Source organism: Oryza brachyantha, chromosome 4 (assembly GCF_000231095.2).
Source record: "Oryza brachyantha chromosome 4, ObraRS2, whole genome shotgun sequence".
NCBI classification, from domain to species: domain Eukaryota; kingdom Viridiplantae; phylum Streptophyta; class Magnoliopsida; order Poales; family Poaceae; genus Oryza; species Oryza brachyantha.
In genome coordinates this window covers 12,499,304-12,522,695 of record NC_023166.2, presented here as the reverse complement: position 1 = coordinate 12,522,695, position 23,392 = coordinate 12,499,304, and the positions used below count along the sequence as shown (strand labels likewise).

General features: G+C 46.7%; 3 protein-coding genes across 5 annotated transcripts; 2 read left to right on the top strand and 1 right to left on the bottom strand.

Moving 5' to 3' along the window:
* The first annotated feature begins 1,020 nt into the window (after positions 1-1,020).
* Positions 1,021-4,298, top strand: LOC102718643. Of its 2 annotated transcripts, XM_006652336.3 has the most exons (3): positions 1,021-1,276; positions 2,213-2,476; positions 3,358-4,298. In XM_006652336.3, exons 2-3 carry the CDS (start codon positions 2,254-2,256, stop codon positions 4,026-4,028), a joined length of 894 nt encoding a protein of 297 aa, XP_006652399.2. In that variant the 5' UTR covers positions 1,021-1,276; positions 2,213-2,253; the 3' UTR covers positions 4,029-4,298. The 2 variants fall into 2 exon arrangements, with proteins under 2 accessions (XP_006652399.2, XP_040379715.1); XM_040523781.1 differs by lacking the exon at positions 1,021-1,276 and having other exon boundaries at positions 1,299-2,476.
* Positions 4,299-5,944: 1,646 nt separating this feature from the next.
* On the bottom strand, positions 5,945-7,651 carry LOC102703863 (actin cytoskeleton-regulatory complex protein PAN1-like). The gene has a single exon (XM_040523218.1). It carries the CDS (start codon positions 7,649-7,651, stop codon positions 5,945-5,947), a length of 1,707 nt encoding a protein of 568 aa, XP_040379152.1.
* A 5,999-nt stretch (positions 7,652-13,650) lies between these two features.
* On the top strand, positions 13,651-22,993 carry LOC102718356 (probable amino acid permease 7). Of its 2 annotated transcripts, none has more exons than XM_006652335.2 (7): positions 13,651-13,810; positions 13,958-14,194; positions 15,224-15,317; positions 21,116-21,330; positions 21,494-21,627; positions 21,725-21,952; positions 22,077-22,993. In XM_006652335.2, the coding sequence occupies exons 1-7, from the start codon at positions 13,726-13,728 to the stop codon at positions 22,476-22,478; spliced, it is 1,395 nt and encodes a 464-aa protein (XP_006652398.1). In that variant the 5' UTR covers positions 13,651-13,725; the 3' UTR covers positions 22,479-22,993. The 2 variants fall into 2 exon arrangements, with proteins under 2 accessions (XP_006652398.1, XP_040379436.1); XM_040523502.1 differs by lacking the exons at positions 13,651-13,810; positions 13,958-14,194; positions 15,224-15,317 and adding exons at positions 20,177-20,418; positions 20,521-20,763; positions 20,877-20,970.
* Positions 22,994-23,392: the final 399 nt, after the last annotated feature.

Below are 23,392 nucleotides of genomic sequence, written 5' to 3'. Positions count from 1 at the left end.
GATAGAAACAGATAAAAATAGGCTCCTACACGGTAAGCAGCTCCTTGGGTGGGTTGTTTCGGTGATGGAAGCGTTGTGGCGTGGAGAAAGAGGAGAGGAGGCGATGATGAAAGTAAACCAAAAACATCAGTAGAAGCTCAACAGAGAGAGGTTGCCACAGTCTTCATCCTCTCCAAGGCCTGGCTTACTAGGACTCAACAAGCTTGAGCTCAGTGACTATGGTAAGCCCATTAGCCACCCGACCTCATCACCACCCACAACCTTGGTGCAGCTCATTTCGATTTGAATGTTCCCCGCCGATTCGGCGTCCACAACTGCCGCTTTCCTTCTCTTTCACAAGCTTTGTCGTCATGCTAGGCTCACTGCCGCATTAGACCTCTTCTTCCTCAACCGCTCCCTCATTGACATGCTGAATGATGAGTCACGAACATAGATATAGCCATCAAAGCTAGGCACTAGGGGTGGACCGCCAGTGGGGCTCTTCTTGGTTTATGGTGAACGTTGGAACGATCTTGGGAGAGAGCAAAGCAGGAAAGAAGCTAGAGGAGAGGGATCATCGATGGTTAGCATGAGGTGCACACCTGTTGTTGGCGTCTAATAGCTCGCTGTCAACAAGCGATCCCTCCACAAAGGCTGTCAACTTCTAGTCTGCTAACCGGTCTATCGTCTCGTTTTCTCCCTCCCAATGTCTTGGTCGGGACAAAAGCGTGTCGCTTAAGAGATGAGGCACTCTCAGCGAGGAGCTGTTGTTGCTCCTGACATATTTTTCCTAAGACCTTTTTTTATTTGCTCTTTACTTTCTGTCGCTCACAAGGATATCATGTCAGCAAAAAAAACCAAACAGCCTTAACCCAATCCAATATTCGACTTAGGGATGCGATTTAAACTCGACGATAACATATAAGAAACTTTGAGTAGATTATTATGAAAAAAAAACAAAGGCCCAGTAAGCATCTTTCTCCGGTCCCGTGAAAAGCACGAAACCGCAAATTCGCAGCGATCAAGGGTACCATCCTGCAAGATTCGCCTGCTTCCCTTCGTGCTTTTCTCGTTCTGTTTCGTCTCGTCTCCTCTCCTCTCGTTCCCCTTCCCTTCGGTTCACCGCCTGGCGTGGCGCGCAGCTTTTGCCCGCCACTTCACGGAAATTTCCCCGCGAAAAATATTTATACGGCCGCGCAGGCCCGCAGTGCCGGTCTCCGCTGCTCCCACTCATCCGCCAACCGGCTCCCCCCACGAATTCCCCGACCCCGTCCCAAGAACCTTCGCCGTGCCCAAGGTGCGTAATTTCTCCTCCCTTCGCCTTCGATTTTCCGACGAAATTCCGTCCAGTCGTCCACCAGGTCGAGTCAGGAAGTCCCGCTTTTGTCGATTGATGGCGACTTTTAGGGTAGTTTCTTGGATTTTCTTTTTTGGTTGGCCTGCTTTGAAATGTTCATTGGTTAATTGGTTATAAATTTCGTGGTGGGGGTTAATTGGTTTGGTGATTGTTCATCGGGTTTATAAATTTCGTGGTGTTTTATCGGTAAGAGATCGTAGCCGAGCTCTAGAGGCCTGAGTGCCTGATTGCCTTGAGGCTGAATTGAGTTTCTTTCGGCGTTTTGGGTTGGGGTAGGTAAGGGTGTTGTTAGGATGGCTCTGTTGGATTCTGCAGCTAGGGCAAGGGATTCCTCCCAGTCGCCTGTAAGGTTGCGGCTCGAATCTTCTCCAATCGAGGCGAATTGTGGTGTGGCAGCTGGGTTTGGTGGTGCGGATAGAGGGGGAGATTCCACCGAATTGCAACCGAGGGAGATGAAAATTTGGAGCTTGGGTGGTGCTCCTGAGGAGAATCTTATTGGGTTCCTTCCCAAGTTACCTCTCGACGAGAAGGCCGTCGCACGCAAGCTCTCTCTACCATGTGTGGCAATGCTGCAAGAAAAGTATGTTCTGCAGACATCACCAAGAAAAGGGCGTAGGATGAGGAGATGGAGAAGGGTGAGGAGGGAACAAAGAGACAACAACCCATTGAATCTGAATGTCCATTTTCTGGTGCTAGCCACAGGGTACTCGCTAGGGATAGGATCAAAGATAATATCTGGGGATTGTGTTAGTAGGAAAAGGATTAGGATGAGGGATCTTGGTGTTGCGCGGATACGGCGCAGGTCGCGGCGAAGCGCTTTGAGGGACAAGGGTGAGGCTTGCATTTTTGAGTCTTACTTCATAGCATCTGGTGCAGGTAGTAGTGCTGTTGGCAGCAGCAGCAGCAGCCATCAGATAATGTCGATGAGCTACGACGGGGATCAAAGCGAGGACCGGCAAAGCGAGGAGGTTCAATCAGCATACAAGAGCCACGGTGGGGGCGTGTTGAGGGGGTATTTTAATTTGGATCGGTCTGAAGAACAAAACGAGGAGAATGAGTGGAGTTGGGTGCCTCAAGACGCTGATCCTCTAGCTGAATCGATGTCTTCGCTTCAGACAACACAAGCAGCTCTTGAAAATGGTAAAAATCTTGTTTTCATTAGCATTTCATATGCACTGATGTGGAAATCGGTAATAGCCTTGTGCCTCTGTGCTTCTGAACCTTATGAGGCTAACTAACTCTGGTAGCTTGTCGATACCATGTTTTATTGAGCGCTTAAAACCTTTAATTTGTATCATGCCACATCACTGACAACTGCTTATTGACCTTGGATAACATCGCTACACTATATGTAGGGTTCTAAAAATCTTTATGAGTTTTACCAGGCATGTAGCTACTGACTTTTTACCCAGGTCGTGCTAACTTAAGGATGATAGTTACAATTCCTGTGCTTATCTGTGTCTTTTGGAGTACCACATGTATGGCAACACTCCTTTTCCGTTGTTTGTTGAATGAACAGAAACACAAAAGTTGATGGCTTAACTTTCTGTTTTTATTTTAAAAAATAATTTAATAACAACACATATTTTAGATAATAATAGATTTTTTTTACCATCTATATGAAGGTATCTGAAGATATCATATTTTTTAATATAAAATTTGGTACTCGAGGTACTAATACCTATTGCTACTAAAATTTTAATACATTTAGGTACTTTTTTAAGAAGCGTAAAATTCTCATAGTACTTAACCAATTACAGATGCACTTAACCAATACACAATAAAAGTTAAACTACTTGGGTTGGAATGCATGCAGCATGCTCTCCTGCGGTGTTGTTTTCGCTTAGTTCATGTTGTAAATATAGTAGGCTTAAACCCATTGGTCTTGGCTGTAATGAAAAAGGCCATTGTTTTATCCCGTCTCGTATTTGTTTTTAACTTTGTAGCTTTTCAACTTGCTGTTATTTATTCATGTGTTCTGTCAGTAATAAGGCCTATGTTCTGCCTTTGTTCTTTCCCAGAGATGCAGAAATTGTCAGAACTTAGCAAGGAGTTAGGGGCTGACAACTTCAGCGGTGATAACAGAGAACACAATTTGTTCGTCTCTCCCAGCAAGGATGATGTGCTGGAAACGAACGAAAAGATGAGCCGTCTCAGACAGAAACTGGAAGAAGCGTCGAGCACTATCAGAGAGAAGGATTCAAGATTACTGGAGCTTCAGGAACGTCTTGACACCGCGCATGCGCCGACGTCGGAGCAGGAGGCCTTCGACATCGGCCAGCTGGAGATGGACCTCGACCACCAGCTCCAGGAGAAAATCGAGGCCGAAATCCAGTCACTGGTCATGCTGAAGGCGAGGCAGAGCTGGCAGGTCCGGACAGAGGACCAGCTTGCCCTGAAGGAGCACAGGCTCAAGCTGTCCTCCGGCGCCGGCGGCGGCGGCGACGGCGACACGAGGATGATGCTCAAGCTACGGGAGACGGAGAGCAAGATCGTCAAGCTGAAGGAGCAGGTGGAGAAGCTGGAGGCGCAGGAGAGGGAGCTGTTCGGGACGACGCAGGTGCTGAGGATGCAGAGCAGGACGTTCAAGATATGCCTCTCCGGCCTCGTCCAGCTGGTCCTGCTCTTCCTCTCCCTCAAGGCGTTCCTCAGCCTCTTCTCTGACCCATTCGATGACCTTGTGCCGACGTGAATAGCGTGATTGATTCATTCAGTTCTCAACCACTGATTGGCGTGTGTGTCTGTGTGTTTGTTTACCCTGGCGTGTAAATATGGTCGCTAATGATTCGCAGCGTGTGTTAGGGCCTAATATTGATGTACTAGTAGTTGATTAGCTGGTTGCAGGTTGTGATGTACAGCTGACGCTACGCAAACTCTTGTAAAAAAAAATGTGTCACTTTGTGCATAAACTGATAAGCTAGCCATTACGGTCTGGATAAGGATGGAAGTCATGCATTCAACACCTCCGTTTCAAAATATGGAGATTTTTTTTCCTTATATTAAGATAAAAGTTTAAATAAATATTACTTTATTATTATGTCATGTAATCATAAAAAAATATTTTTAAATGTTAATATAATAATATTTTCTTTGTTCCACATAATAAGATTTCCTGCCCTTGCCTAAATTCATGTGTTAATAAATCTAGACATATATATGCAAAATATATACATTAATAATATATGGATAAATCCGCATAAACCCAAAAACTCTTATAATATGGGACGAATAGGGTATCAATTTTGTATCATGAAAGTTATATCAAAATAGAGTAAACTTTTATTAAATTATTGTTCTAATAAAATGAAATATATCGTATATTTTTACGGAGGTATTAAATACTTAACAGTGTCGTCATCGTAAGAAGAAAAAGGCAATTAAATTGAGTGGCATCTAGAAACTGCAATTAAGCGAGTAATTTTGATGAAGATTGCATGTAGCTACTGCGCGATAGTAGCTGCAAGTGACATGTGGGTCCAGTTCCATCTAGGCCCACGTGTCAGTGGCAGTTACGTACTGCTGCAGAGTGCAGAGCATCTGCCTCCGATAAATTCAGTTGGTGTTATTCCTCTTGTGGGAAAAGAAAGCTTTTGTTTTTTCAGAGGCACAGAACGCCACTGCCATGCTCACCAGGAGTTAGGACAACAATGGTTTGACTGTTTGGAACCTTACAGTTGCGATTTCGAGGTCGGGGCTTGATGCTTCCTCTCTCCCTCCTCGATCTCATCCTTTGACCGCTCTGGTGTTCTTGCCTGATTTGCATGGGCTATAGTGGCACACCGCCGTATTCTTCCGTGGGTAATTAACCGGCGCGTAAAAAACGTAACGATTAAGTAGTATATAATTAATTAATTATTACCTATAAAAAAATTTAAAGTAAATTATTGTGATTTTTAAATTAATTTTCTTATATAATTTTTTTATAAAATACGTACCGTTACTCAAGAAACTGGGTTAATTAGTTAACCTTAACAATAGATAATAATAAACCTGGTTAATTTACCATTAGTAAACTCGAGGAGAGCCATTAACGGACAGCAGCACCAGAACTTTTTTTTTTCTTTTTGAGATCACAGCAGAACCTAAATTAAAAGCTCTTGAAGAACAACAAATTCAGTACTTGTTTTTTTTTTCCTCTCAAAGCAAGCAGACAGTTTGCGTAAGCCGGTAACTGGTAAGCGCGACAGATATATCTACTGTAAGTCTGTAACCTTCCTCACTGACAAACAAAACAGAACATCAATTATGAGTGATCTGAGCATTATTTAACACCATAGAAAATTAGCAAGTCGTTAAGTAAACAATTCTCCAGATTATCCAAAACAAAACCTGCAGATCTGTACCACATAAGAATTCAGAATGTTATACGAGCTAGCCATGCATATACTTCCCAGACAACTGGGAGCACTGTATATTCGAAGCAAGATCACAGGCATTGTAGTACTGACAAATCAAACTCTGATAAACCCCTAAAAAGAATGGTATTTTGGACACACTCACACTAATTAAGCTAGGAGTAGTACTAGTATAATGCAACGATGCTTCATGTAGTTGCACGAACCTACAAGCAGATGACCAGTCATCCGAGGCTTAGCTAAGCAAAGCAGGCTAGGGTTGGTTCTCCCCCTCATGATCCTTGGGCAGCTCGTTGAGGTCAAAAATGTTTATGCCCGGCTGCTCAGCTGCAGCGGCGCCGATCGGCGTCTCAGGCGTGGAGCCGCCGTTGGCCATGGGCGCCGGAGGAGCGGCGCTGGCAATCGGTGGCTCAGGCGTGGCGCCGCCGTTGGCCATGGGTGCCGGAGAAGCGGCGCTGGCGATCGGCGACGCGGGATTGGCGTGCGCAACCAGCGGCGCAGGCTCGGTGGTGGCCGTCGTCTGCGGCGAGGGCGTGATGCTGGGCCGCAGCTGCTCCTTCTCGAGAAAATGCTTCCGCTTGTGGCCGCCGAGAGCCTGCCCGGTGGGGAAGATCATGTAGCACTTGGCGCACTGGAATGTCTCCTTGGGCGGCGCCGCCGCCGGTGGGCTGACCAAGCCCTCCTCCACGGGACCACGGCCAGAAGCAGCGACGACGGGGGCGTCGACGACGCCGTGGAGCTGCTGGGCCAGGATGCTGTGCGCGTCGTGCTGCCGCTGCTGAGCGCTTCTCCTGAGCTCCCTCTTGTGCATTGTCGTGTGGCCGCCTAGGGCTTGGTAACTGGAGAACGTCCTGGGGCAAACCGGACAGCCGAACTTCTTATCCGAAGCTGGCGACGGGATGCGCCTCACCACCGGCGGCGGCGGCGGCCCAACGTCCGCTGCAGGTGGCGCTGGCGCTGGGGGAGACTGTTGCTCGACGCCATGGGATCCTGGCTTCACTGGATACTTGGTGCGGCGGGAGGAGGACAGGGGCGTGTCGGCGGGACGGTTCTTGTCGCCGAGGATAGGCGCCTCGGCTATAGGCCCCAGCTTCACTGGCGTCCTCGGCTCCGGCATGTGCGGCTCGGCGGTGACCGCGGCGACATGCTCCTTGAGAGCAGCCTTCTCGGGCTCCTCCTGCACCACGAACCCCTGGACGATCCCAAAGATATGCACGTGCAGCTCGGGCTTCTCAGCTTCCCATGTCTTCTGCTCCGCGTCGTCGCCACCGACATGATCCGGTGCCGAGAGCTGCTGGACGCCCGGCGCGTGGGCGTCTCGCTCGACGCTTGGCATCCGGTGCAAAGCCGCCGGGGGGCCGTCGTCGTCGTCGGCGACACGTTCCTGTTGCGTAGGTTGCTCAGACGTCCTCCGGCGCCCCGCGGCCAGGTCCAGGAGAGTCATCGCCGCCTCCTCCTCCTCCGTGAGGAGCGGCTGCAGCATAGACGGCGCAGGCGCGGGCGCGGGAGGGCCACCACTGCCGGCTGAGGGCGGCGGGCGCCCGCGCTTCCCCGTCACCGGAGACCTCCCCGGGTGGTGGTGGTCGCCGAGCGCGGCCTCCTTCTGCGCCACCTTCCGCGTCCTCGTGACTCCCCCCATGAAACCCTCGTCGGCCGCCGCCGCCGCCCCCTTGTACCTGGAGCGCCTCTGTGGGTGAGACCGCAGGTGTCCGTACATCGCCTTGTCCGACAGGAAGGCCTTCCCGCACTCCGGGCACGTCAGATCCTCGCGCACCGGCGGCGCGGCGTCAACGGCGCCATCGCCCAAGCCGGCGCCTTGCACCTCCACCACCTTCTTCTGCGACGCAGCCTTCGGAGCGAGCTCAGCTGGCGCTGGCGGCTCCTCATCGTCAGTGGCATCAACCTTCGCCGCCGCCGCCGCCGTCATGTAGTAGTAGTAGGCTCCACGTCGCGAGTCCATGAGATCGGAGCGGCGAACTGGTCGAGGGTGAGTTTACTGAATTGATCAGAGAGGGGTTAATGGTGGTGACGATGTGTGCTTCTCCTGATGGTGGTGATGTGTATCAGTTTCCGGGCAGCTAACCAAGCTAATTAAACCTCTCGTTCCTTTATGCCACAGCCAAGAAACTGAAACGAACACGAGACCAGAATCTTAAAAGCCTCACTTGGACAAAATCCCCTTTCCTTTCATCCTGCAAAACAAAACAGGAAGGTGACCAATCAGATAAAGCTTACTACAGTAGTATTTACTAACCATTGTAAGGTATTCTTGGATAGAATTGAAGCAGCAATTTTTAGACAGAAGAAAAAAAACCATGAAATGATAAAAGCACCGAAAATAAAAGAAACAATGATATCATATCAACCAATGGAGGTAAGTAGATACTCCTATGTTGGTAGAAAAAGTACCATGGCTGATACTACCTCCGTCCAAAATAAGTTTGTTTTTTAATTTTTAATATAATATTTTAACTCTTCGTCTTATTTAAGAAAATAGAATTAATATTTTTATTGTTACTAGATAATAAAACATAAATAACACTTTATGTTTGACTATTTTTTCAAAGATTTTTATATTTTTTTTAAATAAGATATATATTCAAACATTAGAGTTAGTACATGCAAAAGAGAGTCATCTACTTCTAAAGCAACGAGAGAACATTCACGCAGATAGGATGGAGAGTGATCAGGCTCCATGCAAGGAGAAGTGACAGGTGATATGTGCAGCATTTTTTTTCTGACAAAAGTGCACTGGAAGCCTAGAGAGCAGTACAGTACACAGCTAGTGTACTGGAGTAGTAGTAGTAGTGGTTGTGTCAGTCAGGCGCTGAATGAAAGGCTAACGATTTGTAGCTAGCCACTTCAGCACAGGATCAGCTGAGCCAAGCTACGCGTGCATGGCGCACACACAGCCTAGTGACCACTAACCAGGCGAATTAAATGGGATAGTAAGAGTACTAATTAAAACTAGATTGGGATTTTTTTTCTAGAGGGAGGAAAGGAGATATATGGAAAGGCCTGGATCTGAATCGATCTCTTGCATAGTTGTTGCATTGCATGCACTCGTAATGGAAAGCAATCAATGGAAAATAGCAGCAGAGATGGTAAGAAAGATGTGATCCGTGGATCACCAGCTGCAAATCCACCGCAAATTAAGGGAAACCAAAAGATATAGAAAAAATAAAAAAGAAATCCAGCAACCCGGCAAGAAGTGAACCTCTGCGACCGTAATAAACAGAAGAGAGAGATGATTCAGCCAGAAAATTAAGCTGACCAAGAAAAAGCTAGCTGTCTGAATTAAATCCTGCACTCCAAACCCAAAACAATGGACGATCGATCATCACGTCGGCCTCTGCAGAGAGAACACGGCAGCAAGATGGGAAAGGAAGGATAAAGTCAGACCAGCGTCGACGCGAGCGATGGACTAATCCAATCCGCTCCCAAATCCCAAGAACCGCCCAGCAGCTAGCGCGGGGATCGATCAGCATTCAGCACTTCATCCCAAGCAACAAACGAACAGGAAAAAGAAATAAAAAAGAAAACGCAGCTCATAATCTCAGATCGATCACAGATTATCAAGAAACCCAAGGAAACGAACAGAGGGAGACCGGAGCAGAATCCTCACCAAGAACACAGAAACCAGCAAACGAGAAACCAAAATCAAACACGTAAGCGCGGGGGGGATCGAGCTCCCCGGCCCATCAAAAAGCTCTCGTTTGCAAGCACCAACCTAGCTAGCTACGTACCTTCCCCCCATAAACCCTACCTGAACCGGCCCAGATGCTGGCGGCCGGGGGAGGAGGACGAGGAGGACGAGGAGAAGAAGAAATAGTAGAAGAAGAAGAATCGAATGAAGAGCCGCGACGCACGAGTCACGTACCGAATCTGACCAAAACCTCCGGGAGCATGCAGCAGCTTCCTCACCACCACCCCCACCCCCACCCCCACCTGCACCGAGCCGAGATACGCGGCGGCGGCGCGCCGCACGTCGGGGGAGGCAGGAGGCTGAGCTGGGGCCGAGGGGGGGATATATGGCGCGCGCGCGTGGCCAGCTCGGAGCTTGTAACCGCCTGAAGATATAAGAAAGAGAAAAACGAAACCCAGAGAGAGAGAGAGAGAGAGAGAGAGAGAGAGAGAGAGAGAGAGAGAGAGAGAGAGAGGCAGCGAAGGCGAAGGCGAGGCTACGCTTCAGTCTGGGACTACTGGAGAGTGGGGCTCGCTAAGCCGGCTAGCAGCAGCGGTCGTCGTCGTCGTGCGATTGGGGGGGAGCGGAACGGAGGGGGGAGTACAGGTGGGTGCACGAGAGATTCGCCGGGGGGGGGGGGGGGGGGGGGGGGGGGGGGGGCGGGGAGAGAGCATACGGAATTTGACGCGCGCGGTGTGGGACCTGTGGGTGGGTAGGGGGGTTACGCGGCAGAGGGTTGTTATTTTTTTCGATCGTTATAACATGTATTTTTGTTAGAAAAATATGTTTAGTTTTGCAGTAATTTTATGGTTATAATACCATTCTCATATCAAAGGAGAGCGTACGGACTCCGGCAAGCGTGGTGTGGAACCTGCGGGTGGGTGGGTGGGAGGGAGAGGGTTGTTATTTTGCTATAGTTAAAACGTGTTTTCGTTAAAATAACGTTTTTAGTTTTATCTTCGCTATAATATTATTCTTAAATTAGTGTAATACATTGAAATAATATTTTTCATTCATTTAATATAAAAGAAAATATTTTCTTAGGGTGAAATTGACGTATTGAGCGTTCGCACCGTTGTTTGTTGCTCCAGTTTAACTACTACTGCTCGCCCTGTGATACGGAATTAATTAGCGTCGGAGCGTTGTTTCTTGCTCGGTTTAACTTGCTTGGTGGCTACCCCCGCTCACCTTGTGCAGCTGTGATGCGGGATTAGCAATCTCAGGTTGGGTGGATTTTGTTAGGGTGTTTTTTTACTCTCCATTACCTAGAGGGTAGTTCAATTAAGCTACAGGAAGATATTTTTTTTAATTACTCTCCATTACCTAAAGGGTGGATTTTGTTAGGGTGTTTGTTAGGGACAGCAGGATTATTTAATTACTTATCTCATGTCCTTTGAAAGCAATCTAATTGTCTCTCATTGTACTCCAGCTAATTTGATCTCTAAATAGTAAGGTCACATCGATGCACACCCAAACTTGCATTTCGACGTGGTTATTAGAGTTGTTAATGGACCAGGTCGAACACAGACATAGTAGGAACATATGTCCAATTCAACACCTGACATCTTTTGCCTGATCCACGTCTGATAGCCTTGATGGGCGGAAATCACCGTTCTCCTTGAGCACAGATAACCCGATAGGTACCCAATATGTTTTTAGGGTACTATCTCTTGGTTTCTACTTAAAGACCGTAAAATTGCTCATGTTTTTAATACTTTCGTCCATAGACTATTGAACAAAGTAGTAAAATTATCACCGATAGTTCATGCAACACAAAGTTTAGCAACTATCATCAAGTCATTATCATTTTTAAGTTTCATTAAAGTTTAACCATTCCACGCTTCCAAGCCTTCAATGCAAATAGAAGTATTTCGGTACTTTCAAGCCAGTCGATACCCTAGCTGCCTACGCTGGCCTGCGAAGAGCAATCGAGCTTCGTCACGGAGGGGAGAAACTAGTGAGGTTGAGATCGAGGACTAGAGTTCTATTAATTGAGTTGTATGTATACTCTCTCCGTCCATAAATATAAGGAATTTAGGGGTAATACCTTCCCAATCCATCCGACTATGCTTACTTATTACTCACTTCTTGTAGCGGCGCAAGATGTGATCTTTCCTAATCAAGTAATATCTGGAGGACATCAAAGCAGTTTAACTTCAACACTAAAATCTTCTAAATAATACATAATTTATTATATTCGTGAACGTAATAAACACACGATGTGATTAAGTGGGCCCAAGTATAAGGGCAAGACCAATGTATAAGTTAAAATAAACAATAAGAGTGGGCCCATGTACATGCAACGATAGTTAAGGCAGACTATAATGGTATGCATGTTTGATGGAAAGAAGGTGAGTCTCGCTGAGTCCCACGGAAGAAGAAAAATACAGGTCGCTCCAAACCATATTTCTTCTTCGCGTGAGTGACTGAAATGAATATTTTGATGATGTGAACATGAAAATAGTAAAATGAAAATTGTAAAAGTATTGTATTTTATAGCTTTGTTGCCACACCTTAAACTTAATGTCTATTTTTATTGCATGGGACTTGTGGTCTGACTCGACAATTTTAAATGAGTTGTACTATAGCAACATTTATTATCTAAGATTATTTGTTAGTGTACATCGTGGATGTCCTAAGGCTTGTGTCAAAATCAACTATAAAAGCATATATTAGATTAACTCTGGTTATCCATTGGTAGAAATAATTACTCACACCCGCATGCTAGGTTTTAGGCATTGGGCTAGGTACAGTCACATATTATTAAAAAATAAACCGGACATGGTAACCATAGCCAATGATGACAATAGGTCCCATGACCCGAAACCGATGAATTCTTACTCTACTAGGGGTTATATATGGTTTAATTGTTGTACACAACTACACGAGAGTCTAGTAGTGAGCAAAATCTTTACCCGTTCAGTACATAGCTATGGGTTTGATCTTTAGTCTCCCGTACTCACTGTCCCATGGGTAAAGAAACAATTATACGTAGCCTCTATTATGATAGTTTGTATGAAATGATTATCTAGTTTCTTCATTTTAAATCATGATCATATGATTTGTTCAATTTCTTTGAATGTTAATGTTAAAATCATCGTTATCTAGCATAATTTTAATAGTTGGTTGATATAATCGTCTAATTGTTGTGTAAAATTACATGTACTCTAACTTCGTTGTAACTTAGTTCTATAGTATAGATACCCATTGGGTATCCATCATCCGCATGGGTCCATGTATTGGGAGAATCTTGCACCTGCTAGCGTGTGAGTATTGGAGCAATGGAGCACAAATTGTCTATTTTTTTTCTTATATGGTTTAATTTGTTGATTTTTCTCTTCGTATGTAGATCAAAATTAAGCTTATTTGTAGCCGGATATATGGAATAGTGTCTGTGCATATGTAAAAATGGGGAAAAAAAAAGAGTGCCAGATACAGACATACAGTAACTGATTGGGCCTTGAGATGGTGGCCTTGGGCTTAATTTTGGTCTTTTGCAATCTCTGGGCTGTCAATTACTTGTACACGTCACTGGCACAAGTGGCATTTCAAGCAGTACTCCCGTACTACTACTCCCATTTTTGTCCTCTTCGTGGCACCGTACAGGGTTCACTCCAGATGGACCTGGACAACCTAGGCAAAGACACGATCAATCAAAGGTGAGTTAGCAATGATGATGAAAAAAGACACTGAAACAGGCCTGTCCAGAGAAATCCTCCAGCAGACGAGGAGAACGAACCACACCAGCCGACCCGTTTCACCTTCCCTTGTTTTCCCTGTAATAATTCTGTGAAAAATGGCCCGGTCTCCTCTCTTCGGGAGAGATCCAGGATAATCGGCTGCCCACACAGTCACGCTTGCTTGTGGTAGTAGTAGTGGCAAAACTGCATGGCAACTGTTGCGACAGGCAAACATGCGCTTGCCAAATGTGCGCTTCGAATTATTAGCGAACCGTGCTTGCTTGCCTCGAATTGACCACGGTTCAATCAGATGGCGCCATGTCTTGCTAACTAGCTCATCAAGCACACGCATGGCAAGGTGGTGGATCAATGTTTGGGCAAGTGATTGTGCCAATCATCGCTTTCAGGGAAGGAAAAAAATAAGTGTTTTTTTTCTTCCTATTTTCTTGTGTTGCTGTGCAGTGATGGTACTTATCAAGTCTCATCCCAAGTTCTCAGCCCACGCACTGTATATCGATGGCCTCCTCGAATCATATAGCTGAGTGAACCGCCAATTGGCAAGTAGGTGAGCGGCAGCGTCAAGGCGAGTTAATTACAATAGTATTTAGTCGCCGCCATGCGGCCGCGTGTTCCCCCCATCCTTTGGTTTGCCAGGACAGAGCAGCGGGGATGGCGCTCGGCGATGGGGACGACGGCGCGGCCGCCGCTCCTCTCATCTCGGATCGCCCCAAGCATGTCGCCGTCGTCAGAACCGGTGAGCACGGCTAGCTGCACGAGCTCTTCCGTTCTGTTCGTCGTTCTTTGGTTCCTTCCCCTTCCTTTTCTTCGTCTTCTTCTTCCTCTTCTTGGCCGATGTGTATCTGACGCGTGAATGCGCGCGGCGACGGATTGGCGTCTGCAGGGACGCAGTGGACGGCGGCGGCGCACGTGATCACGGCGGTGATCGGGTCCGGGGTGCTGTCGCTGGCGTGGAGCGTGGCGCAGCTCGGGTGGGTGGCGGGGCCGGGGACGATGCTCGTCTTCGCGGCCGTGACGGCGCTCCAGTCGGCGATGTTCGCCGACTGCTACCGCTCGCCGGACCCCGAGGTCGGGCCGCACCGCAACCGCACCTACGCGCACGCCGTCGAGCGCAACCTAGGTACGCACCGCCACCTACAGTGTTAACGATTCGTGATTCCTCTCTGCCTTCGCCAAGCATCACACTCCCCTTGATTGGTGGATTGCAATGTTAGCATTTGACCAGGAAAATGAAAAAAAATAGTTTCTTGCCATTTCTTCTCTTCGTTTTTTAATCAACCCGTTATTAAAGAAAGTCTTTTTTTTGCTTAGCTGGTCACGACACACACGCACAATTACCCTGCGTGAACGTAAAACCGCAACGTCCCTGTCAAGCAAGATTGGTGAATCGTAGTGGTATAGGTGTAACCCGAAAGAAAAAGTGAGGCGCACGCCCACGGGCACCGGCGCACCACCGTGCGTGATACAGAGGAGCAAAGGCTCGTGAAATCCGCGGCGTGGCGGGGCTTTGACCAAAGCCGTGCAGTGTCGCAGCTCGTTCGCCTCGGTAGTAGACGGGACGCGGCGACGCTCACCCGCGCGCCGTGAACCAGTTAGCTGGAGTAGCGAGCTGGCTGGTGGTGTTTCGCGGGGAGTTGGTGAGTTTGGCTGGCACGGCCGCGCGCTCGTGCAACACATGGTTGTGTTCTTTTTTTCGTTTGAGTGTCCCACGTGGCTGTGTTCTTTAATATATATTTTTCTCATATTTGTTCTCGCCTTTTACACCTATGTTTTCCAGACTACTAATAGATTATTTTTTAAAATAAAATTATATAGCACTTTATCATGTTAACTTTCCAAAATACATTGTAGTACAGCATTTTATCTTTTATATCATTAAATAACTATAAAAAAAGTAAATAATATTTCATCGTGATAGCCGTAAAGAACACAGGAGCGTCGCTTCTATGGCCCATAATTGTTATGGGCCCAAGGGTTGTCATGTCCAGAATGCATGATAAATCCCTGCCAATCGTCATGTATACAGGACGATGTTTGTTTGCACAAATTTGGTACGAATTACGAAACGTTGCTTTCTGCTCCAACGCCCATCGCTGACGGTCAGTTCGCAACACGGACTTTTTTTTGTGCGCGCGTGCGTGCGAAACAGGTGGCCCGAGCGCGTGGATCTGCTTGTTGCTGCAGAAAACGGCCCTGGTCGGGTACGGCGTCGCCTACACCATCACCACATCCATCAGCTGCAGGTACGCCTCGCCACACCCCCGTACTTCTTTCGCTTTCTTTGTTTTTTTTTTTTTTTTGCCCCCGCGCGCAAGCAAACACGCCTGCGTATCTCGAACCGTCGAGCGCGCGCCGCACTCCGCGCGTCCGGGACGGCGGCCTCCTCTTCAGCGCGCCGCGCGCGGCGCAAGCCACGATCCGTCCGTTTCGCTCGCCCCAGCATGCCCGGACCCGTAGCGTACGTGGTGTCGCGCCGTTCGCCGCAGGGGAGAATCCCAACCCCCCCGCGCCGCATAGTAGGCCCAACGCGCCTGCTGCATCGTCTCGTCTGGTGCCTCTCCCCTGCTGCGTGGGTTGGCCCCATGCAGTGGCGCCGCGGGCTTTCGTGTGGAGGGTCCAATGCGGCCTGGCCGAACCCAACAAGCGTTCGGACGCATGGCCCAGCAGGACCCATGGACTCTTTTCTAGTAATCCCGAATTCGCCGTACACCTCGTCACTGTGGAGACCAGGGATTCGTTACCCATACCTATTCATGAGATGCTGGTCGCCCCCACGGTAACCGTTGCTGACACGTGGCCTCATATTTATCGTCCACATGTCAACCTTCGAGTTGCTCTAACTCTATGCTAGATCTTGTTTCGTGGTAAACTAGAACCCTAAGGAAGTAAGGATAGGGTAGTGATAGCTATCTGTATTTGGTAAGTTATACTGTTTTATGACTATATATTAAGTTATAATATATTATTGATTATTTTATGAGTCTATCGATAATGTGTCTAACAAATAGATGGAAATATTATATGTACGTAGGGAAACAGTTGGCTTTTTTTGATTTTCCCATGATGGTGGTGGTGTGGGGGTGGTTTTGTTTTGGATTTCTAGGCGATGATTTTCACGTGAAACCACATGATAACCACGCCAAACCGCACCTTTACCGTGATAAATCATGACAAAATCCTAACCTTTCTCTTCGTGCCCAACTCATTTTGTCTTCACTGGAAGCTGCTGATCCTAGTTTATCATTCAAGACAATTGTTTCTTCTTTGATCTCCCTCCACCCCTTTGTTTTCCCTGCCGCTGATTTGGAATTTTACTTTTGTAGCTATATTTTCGCTTTTGCTTATGTTCAAGCTAAATTTTAAATTTTAAATGATATTTGGAGTATATTTGGGTTTTGTTACCGTAGTTTATTTTCCAGTTATGTTTTTTAGATCGCTAAAAACACATAGATAATTTTTATTTGCCAATGTCATTTGGATTTTTGTTTAAATAAGCCAAAAGATTACTCCCTTGAAAAACTCATGGTTATCATACAATACTCAACAGTATCATTGGGCGACGGTTTGGATAGGCTAAACGGTGTAGTAAACCCTGCCCATATCGAAACTTCGTTTTCTGTCTGGATGCGGATCCTACTCGGTTTCCCCGGGTCTCGTTGCCAAGTTAAGGGAACAGAAAACAACTTGTTCATGTAGTCTTCGGTTTGTCATCGTCTGTTTGGTGCGTAGCAAACCAGAGAATGCCACGGAGAAATCTGCCCGGAGGGTAGTTTTCTCGAGCCTTTCAGAAGCACGGCCCAAGTCAACAGACCAGCTCAAAAGGCACATGTGTGCAATTATTTTTTTAAGGAGTGATTCTATGATAGTACTACATGAGAAGGTACATAGTGGTAGTATTACAATTTCTAGCGTAAGGCTATGTATGGATACTCCAAACTTTTTTTCTCTATGTCATATAAATATTTAGACACTAATTAAAAGTATTAAATATAGACTATTAATAGAACTCACCCTATACCCTTGGACTATTTCGCGAGACGAATCTATTAAGCCTAATTAGCTCATGATTAGCGAATATGATGCTACAGAAAACATTTGTTAATTATGGATTAATTAGGCTTAAAAAATTTATCTAATAAAATAGACTTTATTTATGTAATTAGTTTTGTTATCAATTTATATTTAATACTCATAATTAACGTCTAAATATTCGATGTGATAAATGACTAAAAAAATCCCTGAATCCAAACAGCCACTAAATTGGATACCGCTATTTCTCATTATCTCTGATAATAGGAGGTATCCATCGTTAGGAGTAGAAAAAGGAAATGTTTTGTACTAAAGCAGAATCCAAGAAGGTCAAAAGTTACAAGAAGAAATCCACATCAAATTCAATCCAATGACTTGGCCCCTTTGGAATGAGGATTTAAGGACAAATATTGTAGGATCCAAGTAATATAGTTACCCTATTTGATCATTTGAAACAAATGATTAGCGCTTTTAAAATCCAATGGAACTCTTTTGAAATGGCTTAACTCAATTTGCAGATATTTTGAAGGAAAATTAGCATGTCCAACCTTTTGAAAATTGTCACTTAATTCCATCTTCCTTCAAATTCCTGTGTTGTTTCTCCTATAGCAGCTGGAAAACCGCTGTCTGTCTGTCTTAGTCTGCGTTCGGTAGGAGGAGGATGTGGGTTAGTTATCTGGCACGAAAAATATAGTAATAGATTAATATATGATTAATTAATTATTAATTATTAAAAATATATAATAGATTGATATAATTTTTTAAAACAACTTTTATATAGAAAAATTTCGTAAAAAAATGCTCCGTTTAATAGTTCGGAAAATGTGCACGTGAAAAAGGGCTAAGTTAACTTATGGGGGCTTGCCGAACGCGGCCTAGTGTCTTTCGTTGAAGTTTTCAAACTTATCATCAATTGAACTTGTGTACGATTGAATCTTGAGTGTGTTGGCTCTGGTATTGGAATAAAACATAACGGTGGTACTCGGTAGTATGACCGTGGGATCAAAATACCTATATTTAATAAAATTATTAACTCTACTGTATGGTTTTTGCTTGGTTATGCCGTATATTATTATTACTATATTTTCATACAAAAAGACCAAACATAATTAATACAAATATTAAACTAAACTTAAGAAAGAAAATCTTATAAGATCCTGATTCTACGATATGATCCGATGCCGCTAGGACAAAATACATCCTGCATAATAATAACCTTGGGCGCTCCTAAAAGTTTCCTGAATTGGTGGAAAACTGATTTAGAGTATAATCCATTGATGCAATCAACATGGAGTGGATAGCATCAAACCAGTCCCAAAGGACCAAGACGGGTTTTTGGCTCGATGCTACTTTTTGACGAGAAATGGAATCCTGGATGGTCCAAAAAATGATCCCAAAGGATGACAAAAACTTCCACGAGGACCATGACAACTACTGCTGTGTAACGCCAGTTTCTAACTGCAACTATACAAGTCAACAAAGGATTCTCTCTTCAAAATAAGTCAATAAAGGAGATATATCTCCACTGCTGCTTGGGAAGGAAATTGGAAAGGCAAAATATCCTTGAAAGGTTACCTGTGTGTACGTACTATAGTAGACAATCTGCAGCCATGCTGCCAACGCTCCTATGGTCTCGTTGTTACAATTGCTTATATTTTAAAATATAAATTTTAAAACTTAATCTTGAATTTGATTTTATATTTTTTATCGTGGTATATCTTATGGATTTTGCTTCTGAGTTACTATACAAAATTTTAACCACAAATTATTTTTTGATTGCTTTTGATGATTGTTTGCCTTTATCATAGAAAAACCAAACGACATATTTACAAATGAAAAATAATTTATGAATAAAAATTTTATGTATGTATTTTTAGTGATATAAAAGTTAAGACTAAAAATTTAAATTTTATCTTATAAGTATAGACAAAAAAAAAGATAAGGATAGAAAAATGGGAGCCCGAATGGGGAGATGGCAATACCGCCCTAAAATGGAGTTTATCCTTCACTTTTGTCCTGTTTTCTCCCTCTTCTTATCACCTGTGACTTTTGCGTCTTACTTCCCTGGTCGAGGCAACATCAAGCCATCACGCTTTATCGACACTATGCGCTAGCTTAATTGGGACTACATCCACGTCATGGCCGACGGTCGATCCAATCACATCCGCGAACCAAATCTTCCGGTGGAACTCAGTTTTCAACACAGAGTTTTTGTCCGGGCCAATGGGAAGAAGGTAGGGATGATTGGTGTTGGGGCCAGTCACCACTCGCGCACCGTACGCTGCTGCCAAATTGGCAAATTGGCATGCAGAAGAAGGCAGGCAGAGAGCGGTCTCGTGACAAAATCACGAATGAATGCCGAAACGTGCACTCCGTGCTCTCGTGGCCCGGCGGATGGGCCCGTCGACGCGCACAAATGCTCGCAACCAAAAATCCTCCAAAGATGAGGTTTCTCTCCATATATAATGTTCGCATGGATGGATAATGGATTCCATTCTTGGGCTGGCTCTGGAAAATCTGGTCATTGATCCATTCAAATTTCAGATAATACTAGTAATATACTCATGTATTACAGCAGATACATATAAATGGATTCTGTAATAGGACTGCACATGCCCATAAAAAAATAAGAGTTTTTCTTTAAAAAACATATTTTGATATTTTTATAATTTTTCTGAAGCGATTTGTTTTACAGGGACGTGGGATAGAGGGAAGCAGTTTTTTAGCACACGGATGTATGTACACTAGTTGTTTGCATGCCATCTAAATAGTTATTAAAAATATAAAAAAATTAATTTAATATGAGTTATATCATTCCACCAACATGCAAGTTTAAATTCAACTTCTACAAGTTATAGCAAAAATAATAAAAATAATTATGAATATGCGTATACTTAGTTTCAGTTTTGTGTGTTTTTTTTTTTTCTAAAACGTTAACAAGATATAGATTAACCGTGACGGTGCTAACATGTACAGTGTTGAATAAGGCAGCCGCGCTTTTCGCCCCAGAAAAGGAGTCGCGGATTCGATCCGGCTTCAAGAGAAGCGGACAAAATGGTGACAGCAACGGCCCTGGACTCTGTGACTTGTGATCCCGAGCTGGAGTGGTAGCCGCCGGCCTGCCTATACCTCCACGTCTCGGCGGTCGTCGCCAAGCCCGGCAACCCAACCCACTCATCCTGCAAAGTCTCTCCTCTCTCTTCCTTTCAAGCGGCGCGCGCGCGACGCGAGCAATGGCGGTGCACCACTCCCTCGAGGTGGCCGGCGCCGGCGCCCGCGCCCGCTGCGACGACGACGGCCACCCGCCGCGCACCGGTACGACGGTGCTCCCTCCCACTCGTTACGTTGAGTCGTTGATTGTTCCCTACCCCCTCCACCGCCGTCGGCGCCTGAGGATTCACTCGCGGGGGCTTGCAGGGACGGTGTGGACGTGCGTGGCGCACATCATCACGGCGGTGATCGGGTCCGGGGTGCTGTCGCTGGCGTGGAGCGTGGCGCAGCTCGGGTGGGCGGGGGGGCCGGCCTGCATGCTCGTCTTCGCGCTCGTCACCTACGTCTCCGCAGCGCTGCTCTCCGACTGCTACCGCCATGGCGGCGGCGGCGACGACGGCAAGGGCCCCCGGAACCGCTCCTACATGGACGCCGTCCGCGTCTTCCTCGGTACCTAACCTAACACAGCACGAAAGCCTAGTTTGTTTGACGCGCAAGACCGATCTCCCTCGTTCTAGCGACTCCATGGCTAAACTCTCTAGTGTGTGTGGCGACGTGCTCAGGCAGGAAGCACACCTGGGCTTGCGGCTCGCTGCAGTACGCGAGCCTGTACGGCTGCGGCGTCGCGTACACCATCACCACCGCCACTAGCATGAGGTAGCCGCTGCGCTGGCCACAGTTTACAGAATCAATGAGCCAGGAACATGATGCATTACGCTGTCTTTTTTTTTTGGTTGTTTGTGTTGTGTGTGTGTGTGTGTCAGTGTTGTGTTCTCCCGTTGATTTGTTCTTGTGTTTGCAGGGCGATCCTGAGGTCCAACTGCTACCACACGCACGGGCACGACGCGCCCTGCAAGTACGGTGGCAGCTACTACATGCTCATGTTCGGCGCGGCGCAGCTGTTCCTCTCCTTCATCCCGGACTTCCACGACATGGCGTGGCTGTCGGTCCTCGCCGCGGTCATGTCTTTCTCCTACTCTTTCATCGGACTCGGCCTCGGCCTCACCAACACCATTGGTACCGCCCCCCCCCCCCCCCCCCCCCCCCCCCCCCGGTTTGGTTTCAGGCTCCAATCTTAAGTTTTTCAGAGCACAGAGCATGTAACTGCAACTAAACATTGAGTGTGTTTTATGAAACGTTGATATTATAGTAAGCTGAAAATTTTGTTGCTGTTCTTCAGCTAATGGAACAATCAAAGGAAGCATAACGGGTGCTCCAACGAGAACACCTGTGCAGAAGATATGGCACGTCTCGCAAGCCATCGGTGATATCGCGTTCGCATACCCGTACTCCTTAATCCTCTTGGAAATTCAGGTGCGTTGCATAGTCAGAGCTACAGATTCAGGATAGGATAGTACAGTATAGTATATAGTCGATGACGACTTCTTCCATTACGATTGTACCGGTGCAGGACACCCTGAAGGCTCCACCAGCCGAGAACAAGACGATGAAGAAGGCGTCCATCATCTCGATCGTCGTCACCACCTTCTTCTACCTCTGCTGCGGCTGCTTCGGCTACGCCGCCTTCGGGAGCGACGCGCCGGGCAACCTCCTCACCGGCTTCGGCTTCTACGAGCCCTACTGGCTCATCGACTTCGCCAACGCCTGCATCATCCTCCACCTGCTCGGCGGCTACCAGGTGCGCCCAAGAAACAACACAACTCAAGTGTCGCTGAACTGAAAAAAAATTCTGAAGCTACAGGAACGTTGCCGGTGACACAATTGCCGTGGATTCCTTCAAAAACCTTCCCTTCTCTTTTCAGGTGTACAGCCAGCCGATATACCAGTTCGCGGACAGGTTCTTCGCGGAGCGGTTCCCGGCGAGCCGGTTCGTGAACGACTTCCACACCGTGAAGCTGCCGCTGCTGCCGCCGTGGAGGGTGAACCTCCTGCGGGTGTGCTTCCGGACGCTGTACGTGGCGAGCACGACGGTGGTGGCGCTCGCCTTCCCCTACTTCAACGAGGTGCTGGCGCTGCTCGGCGCGCTCAACTTCTGGCCACTCGCCATCTACTTCCCCGTGGAGATGTACTTCATCCAGAGGCAGGTCCCCAGGTGGTCGCCCCGGTGGGTCGCCCTGCAGGCGTTCAGCGTCGTGTGCCTCCTCGTCAGCGCCTTCGCGCTCGTCGGCTCCATCCAGGGCCTCGTCAGCCAGAAGCTCGGCTGAACGACGAACAGCTTAGCCTCTGCTTCGGATCGCTTTTCTTCGTGTAACCGTAATGGAGGGAGAACTGCACCTGCACCGGTGCGTGCGTGTTGTAGCAATCGGAGAGCAATGTATATGATTGATGAACGATGAACAGCTCGGGGGTGGTGGCAGCACATTTCGTGGCTGCAGGACCAGTGAGAGCGGCACACTTGTTTTCCAGTGCCTTCCTTCTGCACTGCAGAGGAACTACTCGTGTATGATGTATGTTTTGTACACAATGTCGTATTGCCATGATACTTTGGAACAGCGAGAGGATCGACTGCTTGGGTTATGTTAATTTCTCTGTCGACTTCCTGGAGCTCACTCTGCATCGCCTCGTTTCATGTTGGCATCGCTGGCGGCGAGCATGCGTAAGCCATGTATCTGCGTGGTTGATTTTACTGAAATGGTGGGAAAAGAACATGATTCGGGGTGTTCTTGGAACTGGCGGCCGCTAGCCTTTTGTGTTCTTGATGATAAGGATGGGAGAAATAAAATAGCAGCCTCATATCAAGAGTGTAATCATAGTGCAGCACATAGAAATATGCATCTCCCATGGCTGCTGTAAAGATCCTACGACGATAAACTGCGTGCAGAATGAATCATTTATCCATTTATTTTTGACAGTTTTTTTTTGTGTGTGTGGGTACAATACCAGCCCCCTTTAGTTTAGACAAAGGATCATTATTCATACCATGCTTTTCTCAGAAGGTTAATGGTACTGAATACTGATGTTAATCTAGCAACATTGCAAGCCAACACTACAATTAATCCTGACAAATTTAGGACGTTGTAATCTCTTGCCAAACAGATCATTCAGATCTCAGGCTTTTGACTGAATTGAGGCCGAGAGCTGTGCATTTGGCACAGGCAGTTTACGTTGTCAGGAAGCG